This window comes from Fistularia commersonii, chromosome 23 (genome assembly GCF_037954325.1).
Source record: "Fistularia commersonii isolate RoL2024-O1a breed Wild chromosome 23, RoL_Fcom_v1.0, whole genome shotgun sequence".
In the NCBI taxonomy this organism is placed as follows: domain Eukaryota; kingdom Metazoa; phylum Chordata; class Actinopteri; order Syngnathiformes; family Fistulariidae; genus Fistularia; species Fistularia commersonii.
This window is the reverse complement of record NC_141306.1, coordinates 5531963-5554613: the sequence shown is the minus strand read 5'-3', so window position 1 is coordinate 5554613 and position 22651 is coordinate 5531963. Positions and strand designations below refer to the sequence as shown.

Sequence of the window (22651 nt, the reverse complement as noted above, 5' to 3'; positions counted from 1 at the left end):
GACATACTACGTCAGCGACGGAGTTTACGGCTCCTTGAATTGCCTCCTCCACGATGCCGCCCACAGCCAAGTCCTACCGTACCTACACAGGGTAAACATCGATTTCCATTTCAAACTGGATTCTAAAGAAAAATCAAACAGCATGTAAAAACTACATGGAAGCACGTGATCCGAGAGGATGTAAAACTCACTTCCAAAGCAAGGGCCTAAAATGAAAACACCCTAACCACTGGTGTATTCAGGAGGCCCTAATGATGATGATGATGACGATGATGATAGAAATGATAATGTTACTGCAGCACTCGTTTTCTCGCCACAGGAGGTTGAGAACACCGAGCGGAAGTACCGCTCCGTCATCTGGGGTCCGACCTGCGACAGCAATGACAAAATAGTGGAGAACCTCTGGGTTCCTCAGCTGAACGTCGGGGACTGGCTCCTGATGGAGAACCAGGGGGCCTATACTGTCAGCGCCATGACTAACTTCAATGGCTTCGAGAAAGCCCGGGTGTATTCTGCTCTGACAGCGGAGACCTGGCACACCTTACACCACGCTCACAGCTCAGGTCCGTTCAGGTTGCCGGCGTAAAGTTGCGAAAACCTCATATTCAAATGCAAAATAGATTTTTTAGGGATTTTATGTAACAGCAACGTTCATGGAAAAAATAGCAGCCTCTCTAGCCTTTGAAATAAATCATGTCTGACAACATGACATTGCTTTAAATGAAGAACACTGCCGCAATTCCTGTTGGAGAATTGAATAATGAATGAATTCACACCGCTATATTTGTGTGCGCGCCGCACACACACATACACATGCACATACACATGCACACATGCACACACGCACACACACTTGTGTTGCTTGCTGTTTACATTTCATATTATGTTTATCATCATAACTATATTGGTGACTGTAGAACGTTTGAGGAGTGATTACTGCTCAAGTCTTTAAAATTCCTATGCTGATGATTCTAGATTGAATGTTCGGATCTTTAAGGTATTTATTTCTTTTCACAAGTGAGATTACGACAGAAAAATTAAGGTTATGGATGAGGTTTCTCTGACTTTGTGTACTGTACCAGTGAAGATGAGCAGACTGGCTTGTGCTTAGTGATGAAGAGTGAGTAATAAAGAGGGTGGGGTAGAATATCATGCAGCTCAGTAATGAATTGTTCCGATGTTCAAGTTTATTTGTTTGTGAGTAAAAATAAACGAACGTAATATGAATATTATCGTTCCTTTCAGTGTTCTTAATGTTAACAAAATGAAACTGCAGAAAAATGAAACAGTACTAATTAATAAATTAATTCTAATCAGAGTTTAATTTTTGTTGCAGCCATGCCTGCCAAACCGGTCAGATTTTCTTTAGTATTCAAGTCAAGTTTCAGCTTTGGGAGCCCTATTTCATGTACTTCAATGTGTTTAGATGAAATAAGGTGGCTTAATATGGGTGTGTGTGTGTGTGTGTGCTAGTGCGTGGATTTATAGATAATAAAAGAATAATTGTGTAGGGCTCCTTTAACTTTTGAGGTTCTTGCCTTCAAACGAGTGTCAGAACTCTAATTTGGGAGAATTGCCCAAGTCATACATATATTGTAGATATTTGCAATAATTGACAATAAGTCAATTGTGGTATTTTAGAATAAGAAGTTATTGTCTCAAATTCTAACATATGCTTTTCCTCTGTTTATCTATAAACAACAGAGACATGAAGTGGGGGATTTGTTTTCTTCAGAGGTACCAGCAATATTAATTTTTGCTTACTTTTACTTTTTACTTTTACTTACTTCTAAAATATAACAATCACTGGGGGCATCACGCTTTAAGGATCCCTGAGGCAGAAGATAAAAAACGAAATAAATAGTTTATTAGTCAAACACGGGAGAATGTAAGAATATCAAACTAGTTTTGAACGCGCACACACATACACACACACACACACATTGTTCAGGCAGTAAGAACATTACTTCTTTATTGAAGTCCCTGTACTTCTACTGAGTTGAACCCGGTGTACATTAGAGGATAAACTGGTACAGGGGGGTAGAAATGTGAGTACCTGACGGTGGGGAGGTCCCTGTGAGGCAGTGGCACAGTGTCGACTAGAACATGAAGTGGTGCGGGAAACATTTTCACATGTTTGAAGTGCACTCACAGTCCGCTTTGGTTATAGTTTACAAAACCAAGAAGAGAAAAAAAAAAAAAATCTATTTCTAAATTGAACTCAATTTGTGTTGAATTTCATTAGCTTCATTAAACATGTAACAAGACTTGCTTTCCTGCCATTCAGACCGGCAACACGGTCCTACATGATAAAGGATAGAGGTTTTGAGGTTTCAAGGTGGGTTGAAGTTAGCGTGTGACTGTAAGCAAGATATGCAGGATTCAGGAGCCACGAATTGGCAATTCATCACGAGTAGGATTTAAATAAATGACTTAATCTGTTTGATGAGAGGGGAAAAAAATAACTTTCTGACAGCAGGAAGCCACACATTCTGCAACTTTAGGTGATCTCTTTCAAAGATTGTTTGCTAATCCGATTGATGGGATGACAAAGAAACATGTTTTCGCCTTATCCAAACAACTGAGACCTTGTTTAAGGCTTGAAGCCTTCTCCTAATCAAGTTATCTACTTAATACTGAACATTTAAATAATAATAATTTATCCTTTATTAATCCATCGTGGGGAAATTCGTTCTCTGCAATTAACCTATTATGGATGAACCATGATGAACCATATGACTGCACTACTGCTGCGCCACGCCACCCCTATATGCATTCATTTGTGACACCACATTTTATTTGAGTTTCTAATTACTTTAGTGCGTTTGTTGCTGGTTTGCCAAATACGTGCCATTAACTGCAGGAGAGAAATCATTTAAATGTTTCAAATGTGTTCTGAAAAAAAAAGGATAACAAGATTGCGATTGTTTATCTTCTTCAGTGCAGAATACGGCCGGCGTTTTGTCCCAAATAGAGGTCAACCTGTACGGACAAGAGAAGGTGGGGGACAGCGAAAAAGAACCGTTGCACACCGTATAACTTGTTTACAGACGTAAGAGGACAATACTGAAACACCAGATAACAATTTGTCTTTTGGTGCTTTTGGGGCAAAAAAAAAAAAGCTTGAAAGGTGGCAAAATACAAAGTGAAAATTGCGGCACCATCCAACTGTTCGCTGCAACCTGAATGGTTGATTTTCGTCCTAACTGTTGGGGGGGGGCTGCATTTGTGAAGTAACCATGACCACCAATTCCTGTAGACGCCATAGTAAAGTCATACAAAGGGAAATATATTTGCTTTGACTTATAAAAAAAGTTGTTGGTTTCAGTGAATGAAAATGGAGTCCCTGATGTGTCTGTGAGGAGGAGGAAGGGCTTCGAAGACAAGAAGGAAAACCTCTTCACAGTGTTCAGCTGCTTTTCGGGAGATACAGTTTATACACATTTAGGAAAATAACTTCTTAAATCAGTCCGACTTACTTCTTTCACAGCCATCCTTATATACAGTATTTACATTCCATGATTCTTCCTACTATACGTGACTCTTCATCAGGGCGGTTTCTCATCGAGATATAATTCATCTGTAGCTCCGACTCTAAACCTGCGAGACACTCATAAAGATACAGGGAGGATCGGCCTCTTCTGTCTGTAAACCCATAAACAAAAAGACAGATTCTGCGTACACTGCAGATGAAATAAAAAGATTTTTTTTTATACATTATTTATATAAAACCACAACGTGGCTCAGCGACTGACTGAGTGTCAGATGCACCGGACCATTCAACTTCTGGAAGCATGCAGTCTCTGAACCCACGGTGCTGACGTCTCATGACGGTGCAGCCTCTCAGGGCCAGAGAGAAAGGGTTTCAGGGATGTCTAGTGTAGCTCTTTTTTTTTTTCCAATTCCCAAAGTCCAGGCCAAGGCCTCCTCCCCTGTGCACCTGTCCTTGCTCGTAGCACGACCAGCAACTTGAGAAAAGAAAATGGAAGTCGGGTCTGTGAGAGAATCTCTGAATACCTATTTTTTTCTGTTTCTTTTATAGATGAGCTGAGAACTTCTCCACATGAGTAGCATTCCTCCTATTTGGGTTTCAGGTCCACAGTTGTGCCTCATTCCCTTGCCACTGTCTGCCTGCACACACCCAAATCTTATTCCTGTTAAAAAGTAGCAGGTCTGGCAGAAGTGGAAACCAGAAAATCCTGTTCTTTGCCTTAAGATTCTGCATTCGTGCAGACATCTAATCATTGAGATCAGGAACCGTGTGCTTACAATAAACCCTTTTGAGATGTCTATCGTGGATCTGGCCGTCTTTACTTAAATACATACTCAGTGAGGTTTCTCCGGTCAGACTCAAAGAGACAACAACCCAACGGTGATGTCTCTTTCTAGAATATCAGCTTGTTTGGTTTTCCTGACTTTCAAGTTTCCACGCGTTCACGGTTTATTGGCAGTAACCCAGCCAAGACATCTTGAAAGAGATGCTGCGGTTGATCTATTCAGATGCTATTTCGTCACACTGAGCACCACAAAAGGAAGCTGAATCGGTGAGGACAGAATACAGAGAAAGCAGAAATCTCTGACACTGATATCATCAAAACTCAGCGACACACAACAGTCTTGATGGAAACGGACAAGAGGGAAACGGGTCTCTTGAATTGATGCTGTGGACATGAGAGTTGAGACCACACACACACACACACAGACACACACAGACACACACAGACACACACACACACACACACACACACACACACACACACACACACACACACACACACACACACACACACACACACACACACACAGAGTTCATCCTGCTGAGTGGTGGGAGGGAGAGTGCGTCCCTGCTTTCGGTCTTTCGACTTCTTTTGAATTTTGTGCAACTGGTGATGGTGCAGCTTCAGGCTGACGGGGAGAGAGACGGCGAGCAGAGCGGGGGGCTCTGGCTGGGGGACGATATCGATTTAGGGGACGGACTCGGTCGACAGGTTCTGAGCTCGCTTTCCTCCTCCTCCTCCTCTTCTCTGGCGCCCTTCTCTCGTCCCTTGGCCCCCCCAGCTCCGTGCCCCTCCAACCCCTCAGAGTTCTCTAGCATCTCCTGGATGAGAGGCGGCATGGAGCCGGGGATTTCCATTTTCAGCGTGATGACTCGCTCTGCTCCTGTGGGACACACGGAAAAACAGTCTCACAACGCAGGTCACTGCAATAGTTAATGCGGAAATACAACTTCACCTGCATTATATAATTTAAAGACAAATAATGAAAACCAGAATAATGAAGACCAAGAACAAATAGATAGCAGTGGAATTTTGCTCCTCAAAAAAAAAGGGGGGGGGGGGGGGGGGGTTATATAGAAACCTTCTCAGTTCAAACTTTTTGCGGAGATATTCTATTAGCATTTAGCTCTACCAAGTTTAGGTATTGTAGCGTGATGCCTTTGAAGGAATTGGTTTCTCCTATGTTGTGTGAGCAAACTGCGGCAAATCATTCGAGTTGCATGGGTATCTCGGTGACAACATCTTGACAGGTTCTGTTTGAGGGAAAAGCGATTAAACCGCAGCCCTGCAAAGATTAAACAAGGAGCCAGGGAGTTTGTTTAACTTTTCCTATCTGACGCTGGGCCGATGCCTCGAGCACAGTGAAAACAGAATGCAATAACGTCTGCATGTGTTTTGGAAATCACCTATCTGACACTGTGAGTTCTCACATAACATGTTGCACTTTTTCACCTATGACCTCTTTTCTATCATTTTGAAAACAAATTAGAGATGTCTTCTTATGGGGGAAAAATGAGCAGGATGAAATCCACAATAAAATAGCTTTCACACAATGTATTTCACATTTTTGATACATATTACAAGTCCCAATTAACAGAAAGTACAATTTGATAACAATGGCAGTTTCGCTCCTCATCCATGGACACTAAATAGCTAGTCTGTGCATAACATAACAAGTGTGTGTGAGTGTGTGTGTGTGTGTGTGTGTATCTCACCCTTTACACTAATGCTCCTGAGGTCGGTAATCTTCATCAGTATCTTGGGAAACATGCACGGTTTATCAGGCCGCCTCCTCCTCACATAGATCTGCGCACATGAGGATGAAGAGGAATGGTCTGTTGGTCCAGTTTTCTTTTGTGTGGTGAACAATGTCCCTCTCTAATGGGTCAGGTGCTGGAGGATTAGCACCACAGGTGCAATACTATGGCTTGGAGCCAGGCAGAGCCAGGCAGTGGTTCCCACCAGAATATGAACATCATCACGACGAAGGGAATACATTCAAACAAGAGGGGCTGTTTGTTCTTGATTGTTAAAAACAAACAATAACACAGGATAATAATAATAATAGGACTAGTAATAACAACTATAATGCTTATTTGAATTTATTGATTTTCTTCTGGAGTGTTGCTATGAATCCCAAACTTTAAAGTTCTTAACTTTGCAGTATTTCAAGAACTTGAGTGCAAAACTGGAAACGAACACATTTACACATGAGAATCAAGGTTCAAACCTTCAAGGCTTCCAGCATCGGCTCCTGGAGTATATCAACTTTATCGGACTCTTCAAGATCTTGACGATCTGCAATAAATCAGTAAATATCACACAATTAAGTTGCCAGAAATGTGCTGGAAACTGAAGCGATAACGCATCACTTGGGAAAAAGAAGGATGTAGTACCTCCACAGAGCAGGCAGATGGCGCTGAGCAGGCCTGTCTCTGCATCATCCATCTCCAGTGGAAGCAGCTGGTTGGCGAAGGAGAACACCAGGTCAGTGAGCGGCCCAAAGCCGGCGTTGTGCATCTGGGTTCGGTTGAGGGTCAAACCGTCTGAGAAGGTCATGGTGTCTTGGTCGGGAGTGTAGCGAGTGCAGATCCGAAGAATCTAGAAGACAGAGTGGAGGATGAGTCTCTCCTCTGATGATTAATTCATCGAATTGCTCCCCCCTCTCTGTGTGTGTGTGTGTGTATGTGTCAGTGTGTGCATGCATGTTGGAAGGTGTGTTCTGAGATATCCCTCAAAGTTGGCCAACTCATGTATGCAGTCACAGGGACCTGATCGCTTTCACCACATTCAGAGGTTGTCTGGGTGACATGTGGACACATGTGGACGCACTGGATGCGAACATAAATTCAATCAGGGCAACACTAAGGGTTTACATGTATGTGGATATAATAATAAAAATGATAATTATAACAATAATAATACATTTATATTTAAAGTGCCTTACTTGAGACTCAAGGACACCGTATAGTCATTAATAAAAATTAAAAAAAAAAACAACAGAATTTAAAAAAAACAATGAAAATAAAAACAACAAAGGAAAATTAAGATAAGTGAAATGTAGTACAGTTGTTCTACAGAATAAGTGTGATGAAAAGCAATGAGGGTGGTTGACGAAGACTCTCCTAAGTCCTTGAAATAAACAGAAGGACAATACTGCAGTCATGGATGAGAAACAACAAAAAAAAACACTTGAAGTGATGGCCTGTGTTCACTCATCTCCTCTGCAGTGACAAGTCCTAACTCAATAATTAGCCCCACCTATTGCTTAATCTGCTTAATCTGGGGAACCGATTTTTCACTGAGAATAAAAACACAAAACCCTAGAATAAAGATAAAGTTTGCTGTCATTTTGGATGATATGACAACTGTATTTTCATATCAAGTATAATGGAGACTCTTAAGAAAGGATTTCTCAAGGCAGCTTCAAATACCAGGTATGAACTGGGCCTTGAGTAAAGGTCCTCTGAGGTAACGCCGTGCTTCTCCATCAAGCCAGTGCCCCTCTGCTGAGCGCTCACTGGAGGGAACCCCTCCTCACCGCGCCTCGCTGCGGACCAGCTGTCACCTTAATCCAACCTGACAGTGATGGAAGGCAGGTGGCTCTCTGTGTGAAAGGCCGGCGACCCACTCACCAGTATGTCCAGGCAGGCAGCTTTGAGCAGGGTGATCTGATCGGCGATGCTTAGCGTCGTGAAACCAGGAAGCTGCTTGGCAAACTCCACCGTCTTAATGATGCATTTGGTGGAGAGTTCGCTGAATTTATCCCAAAGACTGACATCCAAAGAGATGCGATGCTCAGCGCTGTTGCTCTGGAGGTTGGAGATATTTAAGCATTTTAGCATTTTAAAGTTCTATCTTGCATATTTTTAAGAACTGAGCTAGCAACTTTGAGGTAAACACTTAAGTTAAAAAAAGTATTTGATATGATTACAATGCATATGAATATATTGCCAAGCGTTAGTCAATCAAGCAGTACACATGGCAGTACCGTGGTGTATTTTCCCAGTTGACAAAGTGACGGAAACGTATCCTGATGTGCTCGCCGAACGCGCTCGATCATCTGCTCTGTGTCCGCTGACAGGATGTAGACCTCTGCCTCCCCCTGTCTCTTCTCCTCCTTCTTCTTCTTGGTTCTGTCGTTTCGCACCACTACGCTCGGAGGTAAGGATGGCTGCAGTTAGTTTTGGCTTCAATGCACTGGACTCACCCTCAAACACACACTAAAAGGTGAGTTGTGACTCCACAAAAACAAAATAAGTATGCCTAGGTAAACGTATAACTGTTGCCTTTTCTAACCTGTTGGCTCTTTATTTTCTTACTCTAATGAACAGGGTGAAGCGTAGGTTGCAAACATGAATGCCACTGGCGCTGTTAGCTGCAGCTCACGTTATCTCCTTATAGAAAAATATTCTTCGCATGTTCACTTAACTATCTCAGTAACCAATCCCAATTAATTAAACCGTATAGTTTCTCCCTTTATCAGAAGCCATTTGGAAGATGCCCCAATATTCCAGATCCTTGTTAAATGTAACAGCTTTGACATATGATAAAGGAAGTAAATAGATAAGAATGAAAGAATTTTGACTTCACATCTTTTCATTTGTTTAACTCCTTCATCTTAAGCAACTCAATAGTGACCCCTGCTGACAACATTTTGGTGACAGTTTCTAAAGCTTTGCTCTTTTTAAAGATGACGCAGATCATTGCTTAATTAAAATTTGATAAGGCCAAATTCAATTTTACTTTTATATGGGTCCACATTTGGAATTCCTACTCTTGGAGAACTTGTTTGAGTTTTCCTGAATTTAAAATCGATACTATAATTTTTTTTTAAGTAATTTTTATCTAGCTAGTGTGAAGGAGCACCGCAGCATCAGTGACTCAAACTTTCCATACTTTTGTTTGGTATGTGTTTACTTCTAATGACCACTTGGGGGAGACAAATGTAACGGTGAAAATAAAGCTTGTTTTTAGGAGCCTGTGGAAGTACTGAGGAGATACAGAGCCTTGCATTACATGTATTTTAAGTATACTTTTAAAATACAACGTTCTATTACTTGAGTAACTTCCCATCTTTAAACACTTTAAAAACTGTAGGGCTCTCAGAAATATGCTCAATTTTCCACAGCAGGATGGTGACATTGCTGTACATGTACAAATATGCCACAAATAAGTATTTCTATATTTCACCAGAACAATATTCCTGACATCAGTACTGGTTGTTATCCCAGACAGACCACATCCAAAGTACCGCCTCCTCACCCATCTAAATTACTAAGTGATACATTCTTTTGCAGTAGTTAGAGTATTTGCATTTGTTTGATCATAAAAAAAATATATGTAAGCAGCATCACTCATTTGACCTAATCTTAAGTTTTCACTTTTCCTCATGATTTCTACATTTAAGTGTTCTTTTGATATAATGCTAATTTTCATTCAATTTCTCCTGGGTATATTATTGTCTAACTTTTTGCTTCTTTTTTTACCCAAAAAGTATGTTACTGTACATTTGTGATGTTTCAAAGTTAGTTCAGGATAAGGACTATGGGATTGTGTCAAGCATCACTCACCAGACATTTGAACATTTCATATTTAATTTCACAGATGCAGCATAGAATACATTTTTCTGAGAAAGTCTTTTCATATGTGTCATAGCTTTGTTCTATTCCATGAGCTGCATGACTCAGAAAGCAAGCACATATATAGTGTACTTACATTCCTTGGACATGCCGACGTCAAGGCATTTCTGCAGTCGACACGACTGACATCGATTCCTCGTCACCTTGTTTATGACGCAGACTTTGTCTCTATGGCAGGTGTACACCATGTTCTTTTGGATGCTCCTCCGGAAAAAACCCTGATGAAAATATGTACAGCCATTATTACAATACCTGGAGTTCAAGTATAAACAGCACGATACTGTCAGCAGCAACAGCCTAACACACTTTTATTTCATCCGTTTCTTTACTGTCTGAACGATAATTGAGAAATTTTTGATTGCTTTTTTATTTTTCAATTAAAAAAAAATTTTTTTAGGTTACTCTTTCCTTATTTTGGCATTATTTCTAAAAATACTTCATGATGGTATATGGAGCGATTTACCGCTGGTTTTCCAATCACCATCATCATTATAAATGATTATTTAGGTGTCATTTCCTAAAAGTATTTTGGTGTTATGAGGCAAGCCAGTGCAAATAAAGTGAACAAAAGCTTTCCCTCCGTCTCCCCAGCTGTCCTGACCCATCCTGACCTCCACTCTGGGAATCCCCCGGTCAATCAGGATGTAAGATTGACGTAGTACAGAAACTCTCACACAGTTGGGAGTAAAGTACATAATAGTCTCCGGCAGAGATTGTTTATTGGCTTGTGTGTGTGTTTGCTGGATTAGATGAAGCAAAGAGGCTTAACGCTCCTGTGGAGCAGGAGAGTTGCAAGGGTTTTTAGCCTCTTTGCTGACACATCATGCAAATACTGAGTGCTCTCCTTCGCTACCTGCTATTCATTCAGGTTTTCCAGCTGCATTCATCAGTTATCCAGGAAGTGAGCAACCATGTCAGAGGTGTGTGTGTGTGTGTGTGTGTGTGTGTGTGTGTGTGTGTGTCATGGTTGTGTAAGTTGCAAATGCTCAGCTGTGTACCTTGCAGCCCTCGCAGGCGCTGACTCCGTAGTGGTATCCTGAAGACTTGTCCTGACATACAAAGCAGGGCTTGTAGATGCGGGGTGGAGGTGGTGGGGAGGGGGGACTCGGGACCAGCAGGTCCTCGCCAGAACTCGTGCTTTCAGTCTCTATGGCTGCAGGAAGACACGGAGGGATGGCAAACATGGAGGTTTTCTCACACAGCAAAAAAAAAAACAAAACACATTTTTCTTTTTTGTCTGAATGGCATTGTTAACCATTTTAATTGTATAATAGGCGGTTTAACAATTGAGCACTTGTGACACAGAGTATGGCAGTCTGCATCCTGAGGGCTGAGAAATGGATTAAAATATCAAGTAAATTAGATGACGGCATTCAGAACAGTAGAGGGCGCTGTGCATTTCACATTTTGGACTGAATGATTTGTTGTTGGCCAAAAGATTATCTGGAAATTAGCCAAAAAAAGGGACCTGATCGTCAGTAAGTAATGACCAGAAGTTGACACTGAGCTGACCAGTTGTTGGCAGTTTGTTTCAGAGTTTCGTAATCTAGCATTTTGTCTTGTCACTTGAGAGTAGGATAGAAAGCTGTTTATTTATAATGTAATTTTGAAACACCTTGCACTTAAGGGGAATGATTTGAAAGTGATAGAAAGGCAATTTTGTGTGACTATACAAGTCTTCAGTTCTCAAGTGTGTGACTGTCATTGCGATGTAGCAGTGGCTGTAGCGATGAGGCCCACCACCATATCTTCAGGCTCCTCCCTGAGGAGGAGGAGGCTGCTGAAGCGGTGTTATGGCGACCACTTTACAGATACATGAGCAGAGTGTATCCAACAGAGGGTTTTAACGCCCACAACCTTTAACAATGTAATTCCACTAAGTCCAACATCATGAAATATTTGTGTGTGTGGAGGGGCAACCTTAGGCAAAATGCTCAGTTTATATACAAACATATTTTTATTCATTTATTTTTACTTTATTAAAACTGTATCAGGGCCACACCACAGAAAACAAGGTCCTTATATTATGAGTACAGGAAATAGATATGAAGGACATTGTGACTCATGAGAATAAAACAAAAAATGTCCAGAATGGACAAAAATTAATTATATTTAAAAACAAAACTAATTATAAAAAATCAAATTGTCTTTTTAATAAAGACACAAATGTAATATTTGAAAAAGTTGTCAGAATTATGACTTAACTGTAAACATGTAAATATCACACAAATAAAGCCTAAATTAAAATAAATTCTAAACCTTTCATGCCAAAATCAGTTATATTATGGGAGTGCTTTCAATGAACAGAAAAATAAACAATCTTTCAAGAAAATAGCGTTTAGCTAACGGTTCAGGATGTGGGCCTCTGCAGTGGATCTGTGGGCCGGAGTTTCTCTCATGCTGAACTTTATTGTTTATTGACACAGTAAAATTAAATATAGATGAAAGCGTCTGAGTTTAGTGTCCTTTCACTCTTTCCTCTATTTTTGTTCAGAGATATGGCAAAAATCCACTGTGACACGTTTTGGGGTCGTGACCCCTCAGATTAAAAAAAAAAAAAGGAGCAATTCTCCTGCTCCTCCCATGCTCATTCTGCCTGTGCTAACCTCTAACCTGCCACGCTTACGCTTACACACACACACACACACACACACACACACACACACACGCACGCACGCACGCACGCACGCACGCACGCACGCACGCACGCACGCACGCACACACACACTTCTCTCCCTCCCCCCACACTAGTAGCCATACCAGACATTCCGCTACTGAGGAGATTCAACTCCCCTCTGCTGACCTGCCCTCTGTACACAGAAGAAGACCTCCTCCTCCTCCTCCTCCTCTTCCTCCTCCTCCCTTGCTATCCAACTATCCCTCCCTCTTTCTTTCCTTCCTTCCCTCTTCATTTCGCCTTGGTCTCCTTTTACAGAAACAACCAATCATACAACACTTCCCTCGAGCAGTGGGTGTAAAGCCCTCTCAAGTCCCCACCTGCAAAATAAAGCACCAATGAAACTTGCACCCAAACTTCTAGGTCAGTTACTCATTGGTTTTAAGCTGTCCTATTCCTGTGTTCCAGGAGACATCTCATATATGCATACTGCTTACACATTTAAGGTTGTTACATTTTGGTGCCAATTTGAAATGTTTCAATTTTGTGTGATAACTAAAGGACTTAAAATTCTTATATATATTGTCTAGGCTGCTTATTCAGTACTTAGGAGTGCTTGTTGACATTGGCAGGAGGCAAGGTTTAACCTGGACCAACTGCCAGTCACAGACCCATATACAGAAATGTACAAGCATTACATCTCTCTTATTCACACAAACAATTTAGTCTTTAATTCATCTGCTGGCTGATTTTGGATAGTTGGAGGAACCTAAAGAATTCAGGCGGTCACAAGAAGATCATGCAAATACTAATGGAAAGAATCCAGTCAGGATTGAACCCCTAATTGAACCTTGGTGCTGTGAACCGGGAGTGCTAACCACTGCAGCACCGTCCCGCAGCGCTGGATTTTCCTGAGATAGAGGTTATTAATTCAGGACGGGTGTTGTTTCATTACTAGACAAATCCCCATACCGGAGGATGTGAGTGAATTTGTCTTGTCTCACATAAAATGCATTACTGAGGAAAGTTCCTTAGTGCAAATGCAGCAGACACTTCCAACAGAAGCAGTCAGTTGTGTTTGTCAGTTTTGTACACAGTTACAAATAAAACTAATTTGAAAGTAGAAGTTTAAAGAGAAGGAGAAAGAAAAGAATGTACTGTGTCTCGCAATACAGTACTTTAAAATTAAAATTATGGCTATAAACATTGCAAAGTGGAAATATTTTCTTATTTCCTTGCATTATCATGTCATATTTCTTTATATATTAGTGGATTGAGCCTCATTTTATTTTCATGCAGTTTTGAACTATGACTATATCATCACATCCCCAAACAGCTTTGTTTCATCTGTTGTGTCATTAAAATAAGTCATATTTCTTTATATATTAGTGGATTGAGCCTCATTTTATTTTCATGCAGTTTTGAACTATGACTATATCATCACATCCCCAAACAGCTTTGTTTCATCTGTTGTGTCATTAAAATAAGTCATATTATTAATAATGATGATAATGACAGTTCATTTAATAAAGTACATCGTAAATGATGACGTTTCCCCAAACAAACAGCAAGCAGTTGTGGGGAATTACTCTTTAATAGAGTTTCATATGTAAACCATTTCATATGTAACCCTGTGTTGAGTACTATAGCCATCTGACTTGGCCATGCAGTCACTGAACCTTCAGTGACACTCTGCTTGACCCCTAAACTGCAGATCTGTGCTTTACCAAAATAGCACTCACACACGTAAATAAGTTATTTGGACTGATTGGAGAGAGTATCTTCATTTGGCTCAGTCAGAAGTCTGAAGAAATGGCCCATGAATGGCATGAACGGGGATAACGGCTGTTCTTAATGTCTCGATTAATCTTTAATATGATGGCGTTCTTTCAAGAACCACAGGCTCTTTGTTCTTATGAAGCTTTTCAACGAAGCCATTGTCTCTGTTCTGCAGATAAAAACTTAGGTGAAGAAGCACCTAACGTTGATGCCTTGGAAAAAGCGGCCTGCCACCCGATAGCTTTCGACCTTTTTTTGCGCAAAAATATATCTATAAACAGACTAACACGTTATTTTTGTCTTTCCCGCAGTCCCTTAATTAGTTCAAGTCTTGTCCACATGAGTGAAAGCCATAGAAAAGCCAGGAACAAGCCACGCGAAAAGTAGGATGAGGGTCAGTGCAGGACATCTGGGCAGCCTGGCAATGATGATGTGATGAGGAACAGGATCACAATCGATGACAGAATGAAGAACAGGGAGACATTCTAATGGCATTTTAACCAGAACATTCATTTCCCTTTGTTATACACCCTCAGAGGGGGTCGTGACGAATATGGTTTAGTTTTCTGGAAAAATGTAGCGAGTCAAATATTAAAAAAAACCTAACTCCTTTTTCCATTACACTGGTTTAGATATGTGTATTGTGATAAAGAGATGTGCGATGTTTCATGCAGAGATCAGTGGTGGAAAAAAAAAGACCTTTTTTTCAGCTGCCTCTGGGGTGAGAGGTAAGCTCGAGCTGTGTTCATCACCTGCCACAAGTTTTATAGCAGGTCTGTCCCTATCTTTAGCCAGAGACTGTGTTTTCGCCAGACACATGAGCACAATGTAGTAACCTTCTTTAGCACTAATCAAAAGGGTTTTAGCAAATAAGACCACATCAAATCTCCGGGGCAGGGCAGTGCACAAGCTGCATAATTTTTTAAAGCCAGTTCAGGTGACTTATCCCAACAAACTAGATCTCAACAGTTTAGACTGATTTTCGATCTCCTTTGCCAACACCTACGCCACAATAGACTCCACTAAGACGAAGCATACATTGCCTGATTAAAAGTAAGATGTAAATGTAATGCATGCACAGGCAAGCACCTGGCTACAAGCTAGAGCTACTTTCCTTTTAAAAATTAGCAACAAATAAGATGGAAACAATATATAAAGCCCTACTTATTGCGAAAATGTTCAAAAGAAAATGTTGATCTAAATATAGTGTGCAGACAAGCAAAATACACTAATCTGACACGATCGTTGACATCAGCCACACACCTCCCCCTTTTTCGCACACTCGCACTCAGGTAAAACTTGGTCAGTATACCCTCACATTCCCAGACTAACTGTGAGAAAATTTGTGTGTGTGAGTGTGTGTCAGACGGACAGACAGAAAGTGGGGTCATTCAGTGCGGAGAAGTGATGACGGGGCAGCTGACACAGAAAATAAAGAGGTAGACAGAAGGTGAATAAGGAGAGCAGGAGATGTAGGTCACTTCCCAATTGTCAGTGAGTCACTGCTCTGGATCACACCCAAACACACACAGACACACACACGTGTGGATGCACACATGCACGCACCCACATGCAGTCGGCTACTCTGTCGTCAGTGCATTCGAATGTGGATTTGTGAATGCGTCTGTACGTAGCCTTTGACCTTTAACCCTGTCTGACACTACGGTAAAGCACAGAGAGTCAGCAAAACGAATTCAAAACAACCACACCAACGCCCCCCGCATCAGCTCCTCTCTCGACATATATACATGTTTTCGAATGTATAAAGGAATGGAAGCAATATCACATCATTCGGACGCCTCCTTTATTTAAAGGAGACTCCCCAGTATAAGGAAGATTACTTTAACTCTGCTGTATTCAGATACATTTTTTCAGATTATTTAACAAATCCTCCATACATTAAGTAGCTTCTCTCTGATTTTTAGGTGACAACCAGTTAAATAATGGTAATTTCCAAGGATAATTGAAACAATCAAATGAATTGGCTGACCAGATTAACAAAGTATGTTTATAAATCTAGCCAGACATCAAATTTTGTGGATCCCAAAGCATTCCCAGACCAGACTAGATATATGATTCCTTCAATTTAGATGTTTGTATCGCCTATCTCACCATCCAGATCTAGATACCATGAGGGAAGATGGGAAAGTAAATAAAAGGGTGAAATGATAGCTTTGCTTCCTCGCTCAACTCCCTCTGCGCAACAACAGACCCACACAGCAGCTGCATCACTGCTGAAGCTGCTTTGATCCACCTGTCTCAGCTCCATCTTACCCTCACTGTGAAAAAGATCCCCAAACAAAACCCCAACATTCTGGAAAGCTTCACTTGGGACAACAGATCTCTACCAACTCAGAGGTAGAATTTCACTGTTTCCCAGGAGAAAACCACTGCCACGAGATGCTGACTGCCACCCCGTCTGCCTCGCATTTGGTTCCCCAGGGCTCGCTGAAGGTTCGGGTTTGACCAGGACAGCAGCCATCCACAAAATAAGTGATTACGTCCACAAACTGGACAAACTTCTTTCCCGAACTGCGGCTCAAGATCTTCTCCATAAAGACTACAAACAAAATAGGTGACAAAGGAAGCTGTGGAGTGCAATACCCACTTGGGACCTGATTCAAAATGAGCTGACAGGTACCATTCTCACATCAGTTGTACAGCAACTTAATGCCTCTTAATGATATAAATATCATTAACTCCCAGGGCCAAAAAGGAACTTCTTGACTACCTCGGTGACCTCTAAAGGTCACAGACCCTTCAGGTGGGGTCATAAATTTCCAGTTCACCTGCACAAACCATTTGGCTTTATCACATCCATCAAAAAGACCTCACTTTCTGATCGGGTGTCAGCGCTTCTCCTCTCTGCGTCACTGTCTAGTGCATGTAACCTCAGATGGACTGCATGTCCATCATGGAACTTTGACCTATTGAGTTATGGTTCCATGGACATAGTTATGCTCAAACAGCATTAATCTTTGGCCAATCCATGCTTAGTACAGAAGCCAAATGGCAAAACACCACAGTCTGTTCCTCATGATCACTCCCCTTCAACATTCTTTATAATAACTAATGTGGACACTGGAGTTCACCAGCAAAACACTGAGTAACCCAGCAGCTCACTATCCAGGACACCAACATGAAACTCCTAGAAAGCTGGACATGCTGACAGGCTTTTCAGGTCATACAAATATACGATTGTCAAAGTTGCACTAGAGCAACATGCAGTCATAAGAAGGCGATCTTCTTGCTCAGTGGGAAAGCCCCTGTACTGCTGCACTAAGCTTGGGGCTTTGAGTCTCCCCACACCTTTCTGACACCTTACACGTGGGGCAAATTAAAGAAAAGTGACCTAATTTCAGAAATACAGTAAGGATTCACTCCTCTCCAGGATCCTGATACCAAAGATTACAATATGCATCAATGTAAGTCTGACTAAATCTATTTCCACTTCCTACACCAGTTCCAGTACCTTTCTGCGACAAAATTTTATGTTCGAGGACAACAGCTACAGCATGCTCAGGTCTCCACCTTGTATTTTTACCCATATGGTATCACACTCAACCGTAATGCTTCTTCCTGCTCGTGATGGGCCCACTTGGTGGCAGTAAAAACATTGTGGATTGGACTAATTTATAGGACCTATGCTTTGGATTTAAAGGGAACTTTAAAGATGTTTTTATCAGCTAAGTATAAACCGTGTGTATCTACAAAAGGGCCAAGTCCTTCCAGGGTTGCATCTGGAGATGCACAGACAAGACAAATCGCAAACCTGTCATTTTGTTCCATTTTTATTTGTTAAGTCATACTGTTAAACTTAATGAATAGTTACCAACTACAGGTGAACATGATTAACATAATTATGCATATTAACTCAAACAGCATCAAACATACCGTTGAATTTACAAAGGGACAGTGAGAATGCCGACAAAGAGGAAAAGGGGACAGCTAGCTGATGACTAGAGACTTGAAAAGAAACATACTTAAACTGTCCCCCTGCTCTCTGTCCCAAATTGGATGCACAAGAACAGAAACTGTAGTATTTTAAGCAAAACATATATATTGGTACAAATTGATTTAAATTGATTATGATGATATAAATTGATAATGATGTAGTGATTTCAGCATTTGTATTTTGATCATTTTATTGGATCTTGACCAATAAATATACACATAACCGAACATCAAGTTTATATTCTTTAACATTGAGTGATCATTCCATGATAGTTCTAGCATAATATAAATGACAATAGCATTCCTATGTCATTAAGTCTGTCTAATTTATATTTCTCTGTGTAAGTGTATGATTGATGTCTTGGTTCTTTCAGATTTATATACAACATTTAGCTGAATGTTGGTGAAATAACAATTACCTGAAAAAGGCTAATAATTCCTTGGTGTCTTCATTTCTTGTTGAAGTTCAAAACTTTGAAGTCATTTCTTATAGATGTAGTGAATTATTTTTCCCGAGACTTTCTGTTCTTAAAGAGTTTATTACATTTTGAGAAATTATCATTTTGGTAATTTGCAGTATTTTACCGCTCATCATCTCCACTGAATGTGTTTAATGTCATGGCGAAAATGCCTACAAACCTACAAATCAGCATGAAATCCACTAAAGTACGATTTAAAGATGATCAGAAATAGCCTATGTTTGACATCCGTGTATCGCGGATATAATAGTAAGATTGAAAAGTGTCATGGAATGGCTAATTTGAGTGTGAGTGTTTGTGTGTTCGTACTCATGTGCACATCGACATGCAACCAGTTGTGGAAAAAGCGAAGGTCAATAGTCACTGACACCTTCAGAATGGGGTACGAGACTTGAAAAAGTAAGAGACCCTGCATCTGGAAAATCCTTATTTTAACAAATTTGACAACTGCTTCGTGATTCAATTAATGGACTTGATTTACATCCCAACAAGATAATGCATTACATTTTCCAGAGTGGCGAGATGGTTATTCAATGTGAAGACATTTCTTGCTGGAGTATTGTTGCACTGTGATTTTTCGTTCCCGTTATTTTGCATGTATACAGACAGGAAAGTTAAGCTTTATAGAAACGTATCTGCCAAGGTTTGGACTGCTGCTGCGTTCACTGACATCTTGCTGCTGATCAAGTACCTGTTCTGAACCCAGCTGATAAACAGCAACAAACGCGGCTCTGCAATGTGAGCGATCCTCAGCACGCATGACTAATGACTATATATATTTATAATCAACATGACCAACTGTGACTTTAGCATGGTGATCGGATGATATGGCACATTCAACACTGGGTCTCTGTCTCGCATCCTGGGAGTTAAGAGAGAGGTTGCCTCTGAGAGAGACAGGATGCGTTTATCCCTCCAAGCTGACACATGCGCACGCGTGCACGCACACACGCACACAACTAAAAGCAGACCGACCAAAACCCGCCGTGACATTGTGAACAAATGCATTGAAACACGAAGCGGAATTTAATCGTTGCCCAAACCCGCGTTTACTCCCCCTCCAGCCCCCCGGTTCTTAGTTTGGACTTACAGTGGCTGGATCCGCTCCAATGCCTGCCGGCTAACAGGGACCCTCCGAACGGCCGCTGGAGTCCTCCAAGACCGGACAGGAGTCCCTTCTCCGGCCCGAGCCCCGGCGGACGGTGGTAGTAGTCCATGCCGAGGAAAGAGCCGCCACCGCCGCCGCTGCTGCTGGGGCTGCAGGGGCTGGGGCTCAGACCCACCACGTCCACACTCTCGTACATTCCCGGGAAGCGGCGGCCGCGTTTGATCTCTTTGTAGCGAGCGGGAGGGAGGGAAGGAGGGAAGGAAGGAGGGGGAGAGAGGAGGTAAGACGGCGAAGAGCGAGGAGGGGAAGGGAGCGAGGGAGACAAGAGTTCACATCTTCCTCACAGACTGATGGGAAGCAGGGGAGGAGGAGGAGGAGGAGGAGGAGGAGGAGCGGGGGTGGATGATGGGTCCCGGTGACCTTTCAGCCCTTGAAAGGGGCAGCTGGCCCGCAAACTTTGCCCTTCTTTGTGTCGTTTTACACCGGCGGACCCTTCTTGTTCCGCCGAGACCAACCGTCCTCGTCGTCACGGGGGCTCCGAGCGCCGGCAAGGGAGTCACGGCGCGGTGTGGCGTGTCAATGTTGATCACCTGTGACGCGTATTAGTCGCAAGCTAGCGTTCTCCGGTCCGGTCCGGTCCGGTCCGGTCCCAGCGGTCCCTTCGGCGGGTTTTAATCCGCCGACGCGTCTCTCAACCGTTAGGGCGGTGTGGGGTGAGGGGGGGGGGGGGGTTACTGAAGCGGGTCCGAGAGAGAGAGAGAGAGAGAGAGCCCACGCCGGTTAACCCCGGCGGAGGAACGACAGCGCGACTCCGGCGTGTGGAAGCCGACAACTGCGAAGTTTCCCCACGAGTAGCGGGATTAAGACGAGGGTGAAACCGCCGGCGGCGTCCAGGGGAACCGCTTACAGTTGGGTTTTCCTCGTCGGTAGTGGTTGTTTCAGGCAGCGGCAATGTCCTGTGGTAACCTCCCGCCTGCACCCGGTGGCCTCTCTCTCTCTCTCCCTCTCTCTCTTTTTCTCTCTCTCTCTTTTTCTCTCTCTCTTTGCACACGAGCTCTACCTATCGGTTGTTGTTATTTTGGCCGCAGCCTCGGGGTTCCCAAAATGAGGCTGTATAATAATAAAACAAAAATAAATAAATACAATATATCGTCCACGACATGATAAGGAATAATATATGTAATTTCTTGTTGCTTTTGAGGAGTCAATTTTTTATTTTCAAATTATATAAAATAACCTCTTTTCAAATATTTTTATACGATTGAATCCCTCCCACGTGACACATTTGAAATCCAAATGAGTGACACAATAATGGATTAAATGTGAAAAAAAAAATCACAAAATGTTAAAAGTAAATTGTCATGCATGTTGAAATAAGAGATTACTCACCATATTGGTGATTTAATTTTTTTTTCTACAGCAAATTCACTTAATCAATTTCTAAAATATTTTGTATTATTGGCAAAGCCTCAAAGATAAGCACTGTCACCCTCTAGTAAGGAGGGAAATCCTTTATTTTTGTAATTTGAGTGCTTTATTTGATAATGGAGGTCATTCACAGGAGCTAAAGCACTGCATACTTCATTTGTACCCAGTGGCTACCTGACACTGACAAAAGCCTCTGGTTATTGTTGTCCTTTTTCATTTTGACCGACTTTCTCTCCGCACAGAAATAAGGCCTTCCAAACAGCCATGGGGTAAAAAAAAAAAAGAAAAAAAATGAAATTAATCCTTATCATGCTGCATGTCTACTGAGTGTCAGAAAGAAACCAAGGAGCTACTAAGAACCATGAGGACCCAGGCTGTCCTGAATTTACCTGTGTCTATCAGTAACTGATTGATCGCAAGGTTATATACTGTATTTGTACGGCAGAATTATGACATATACGGCCTAACTCAGGAATAATGTTTCCCAGATTATCTGTGAAGTCATGTTGATCATAACATGCTTATATTGTAGTTTTTTATATAAAGATAGAAGGTTGTTACATAGATGAAATATACTCATAGTGGTCATGTACATAAGAAAAATATCAATATTGGTTATTATACCAAACTTAATTTCATGTTTCTGACGGTTCCAACATATATATGTATAATTTTTCACGTTTGTTCTGAACATGAGGTGGTCCGAGACGGATTTAACTATACAGACGGAGGATGGATGGGCGGGCCAAACATATTTCCTTCACACATTCAGTTTTTACCGTCTAATACGCCTTAATGCACTGCTGCTTTACACTAGCTTGAGCATTTGAAGAGTTGAAATATTTTGTTTGTTTGCAAACGCTGGTGTAGAACCACTTAAGCACATGGCCACGCATGAATACACACACTCACTCACTCACTCACTCACTATCACACACACATGCACAAAAATACAGACACGCAATGCTCAGAGGTTGTTTTTTTTTTTTTGCAGTAGATGAGTGTATGTCCTTGCAGTGAAGTTTCCAATATTGATTAACTGCTGGTTACAATTTGGTCGTTGAAAGAGAGAACACAACACATTCATGGCTGCCATCGAATCAATACAGGACGACAGGGGGCAACAGTAGGAAGAGGAGGGTAGAAACAAAATCTGAAAAAACATCAGTACTGTTTTACTAATCTCATGGCTTAAGATACATTGTGCTTTTCGCTTTGACAATTCTTCAATTTGGTTAAATTACTGTTGTTGTTTTTTTTTTTTTTTTAATATGGATATACAATGAGTAAACGAAAAAAAAATAGTATTCTGTGAAAATTTCTCAAAAAAATTGTTAAAAATGAGCAAATGAGAAGCACTGACTTAA

General features: G+C 41.5%; 1 protein-coding gene across 1 annotated transcript; it reads right to left on the bottom strand.

Annotated features, from left to right (window-relative positions):
• Nucleotides 1-1950: 1950 nt before the first annotated feature.
• Nucleotides 1951-20808, bottom strand: LOC147220751 (retinoic acid receptor alpha-A-like). The gene is made up of 9 exons (XM_086170612.1): nucleotides 19839-20808; nucleotides 10918-11072; nucleotides 9996-10137; nucleotides 8269-8429; nucleotides 7913-8089; nucleotides 6674-6878; nucleotides 6508-6575; nucleotides 5993-6083; nucleotides 1951-5160 (listed from the first exon to the last, which is right to left on the bottom strand). Exons 1-9 carry the CDS (start codon nucleotides 20050-20052, stop codon nucleotides 4901-4903), a joined length of 1473 nt encoding a protein of 490 aa, XP_086026738.1. The 5' UTR covers nucleotides 20053-20808; the 3' UTR covers nucleotides 1951-4900.
• Between the last annotated feature and the right edge of the window lie 1843 nt (nucleotides 20809-22651).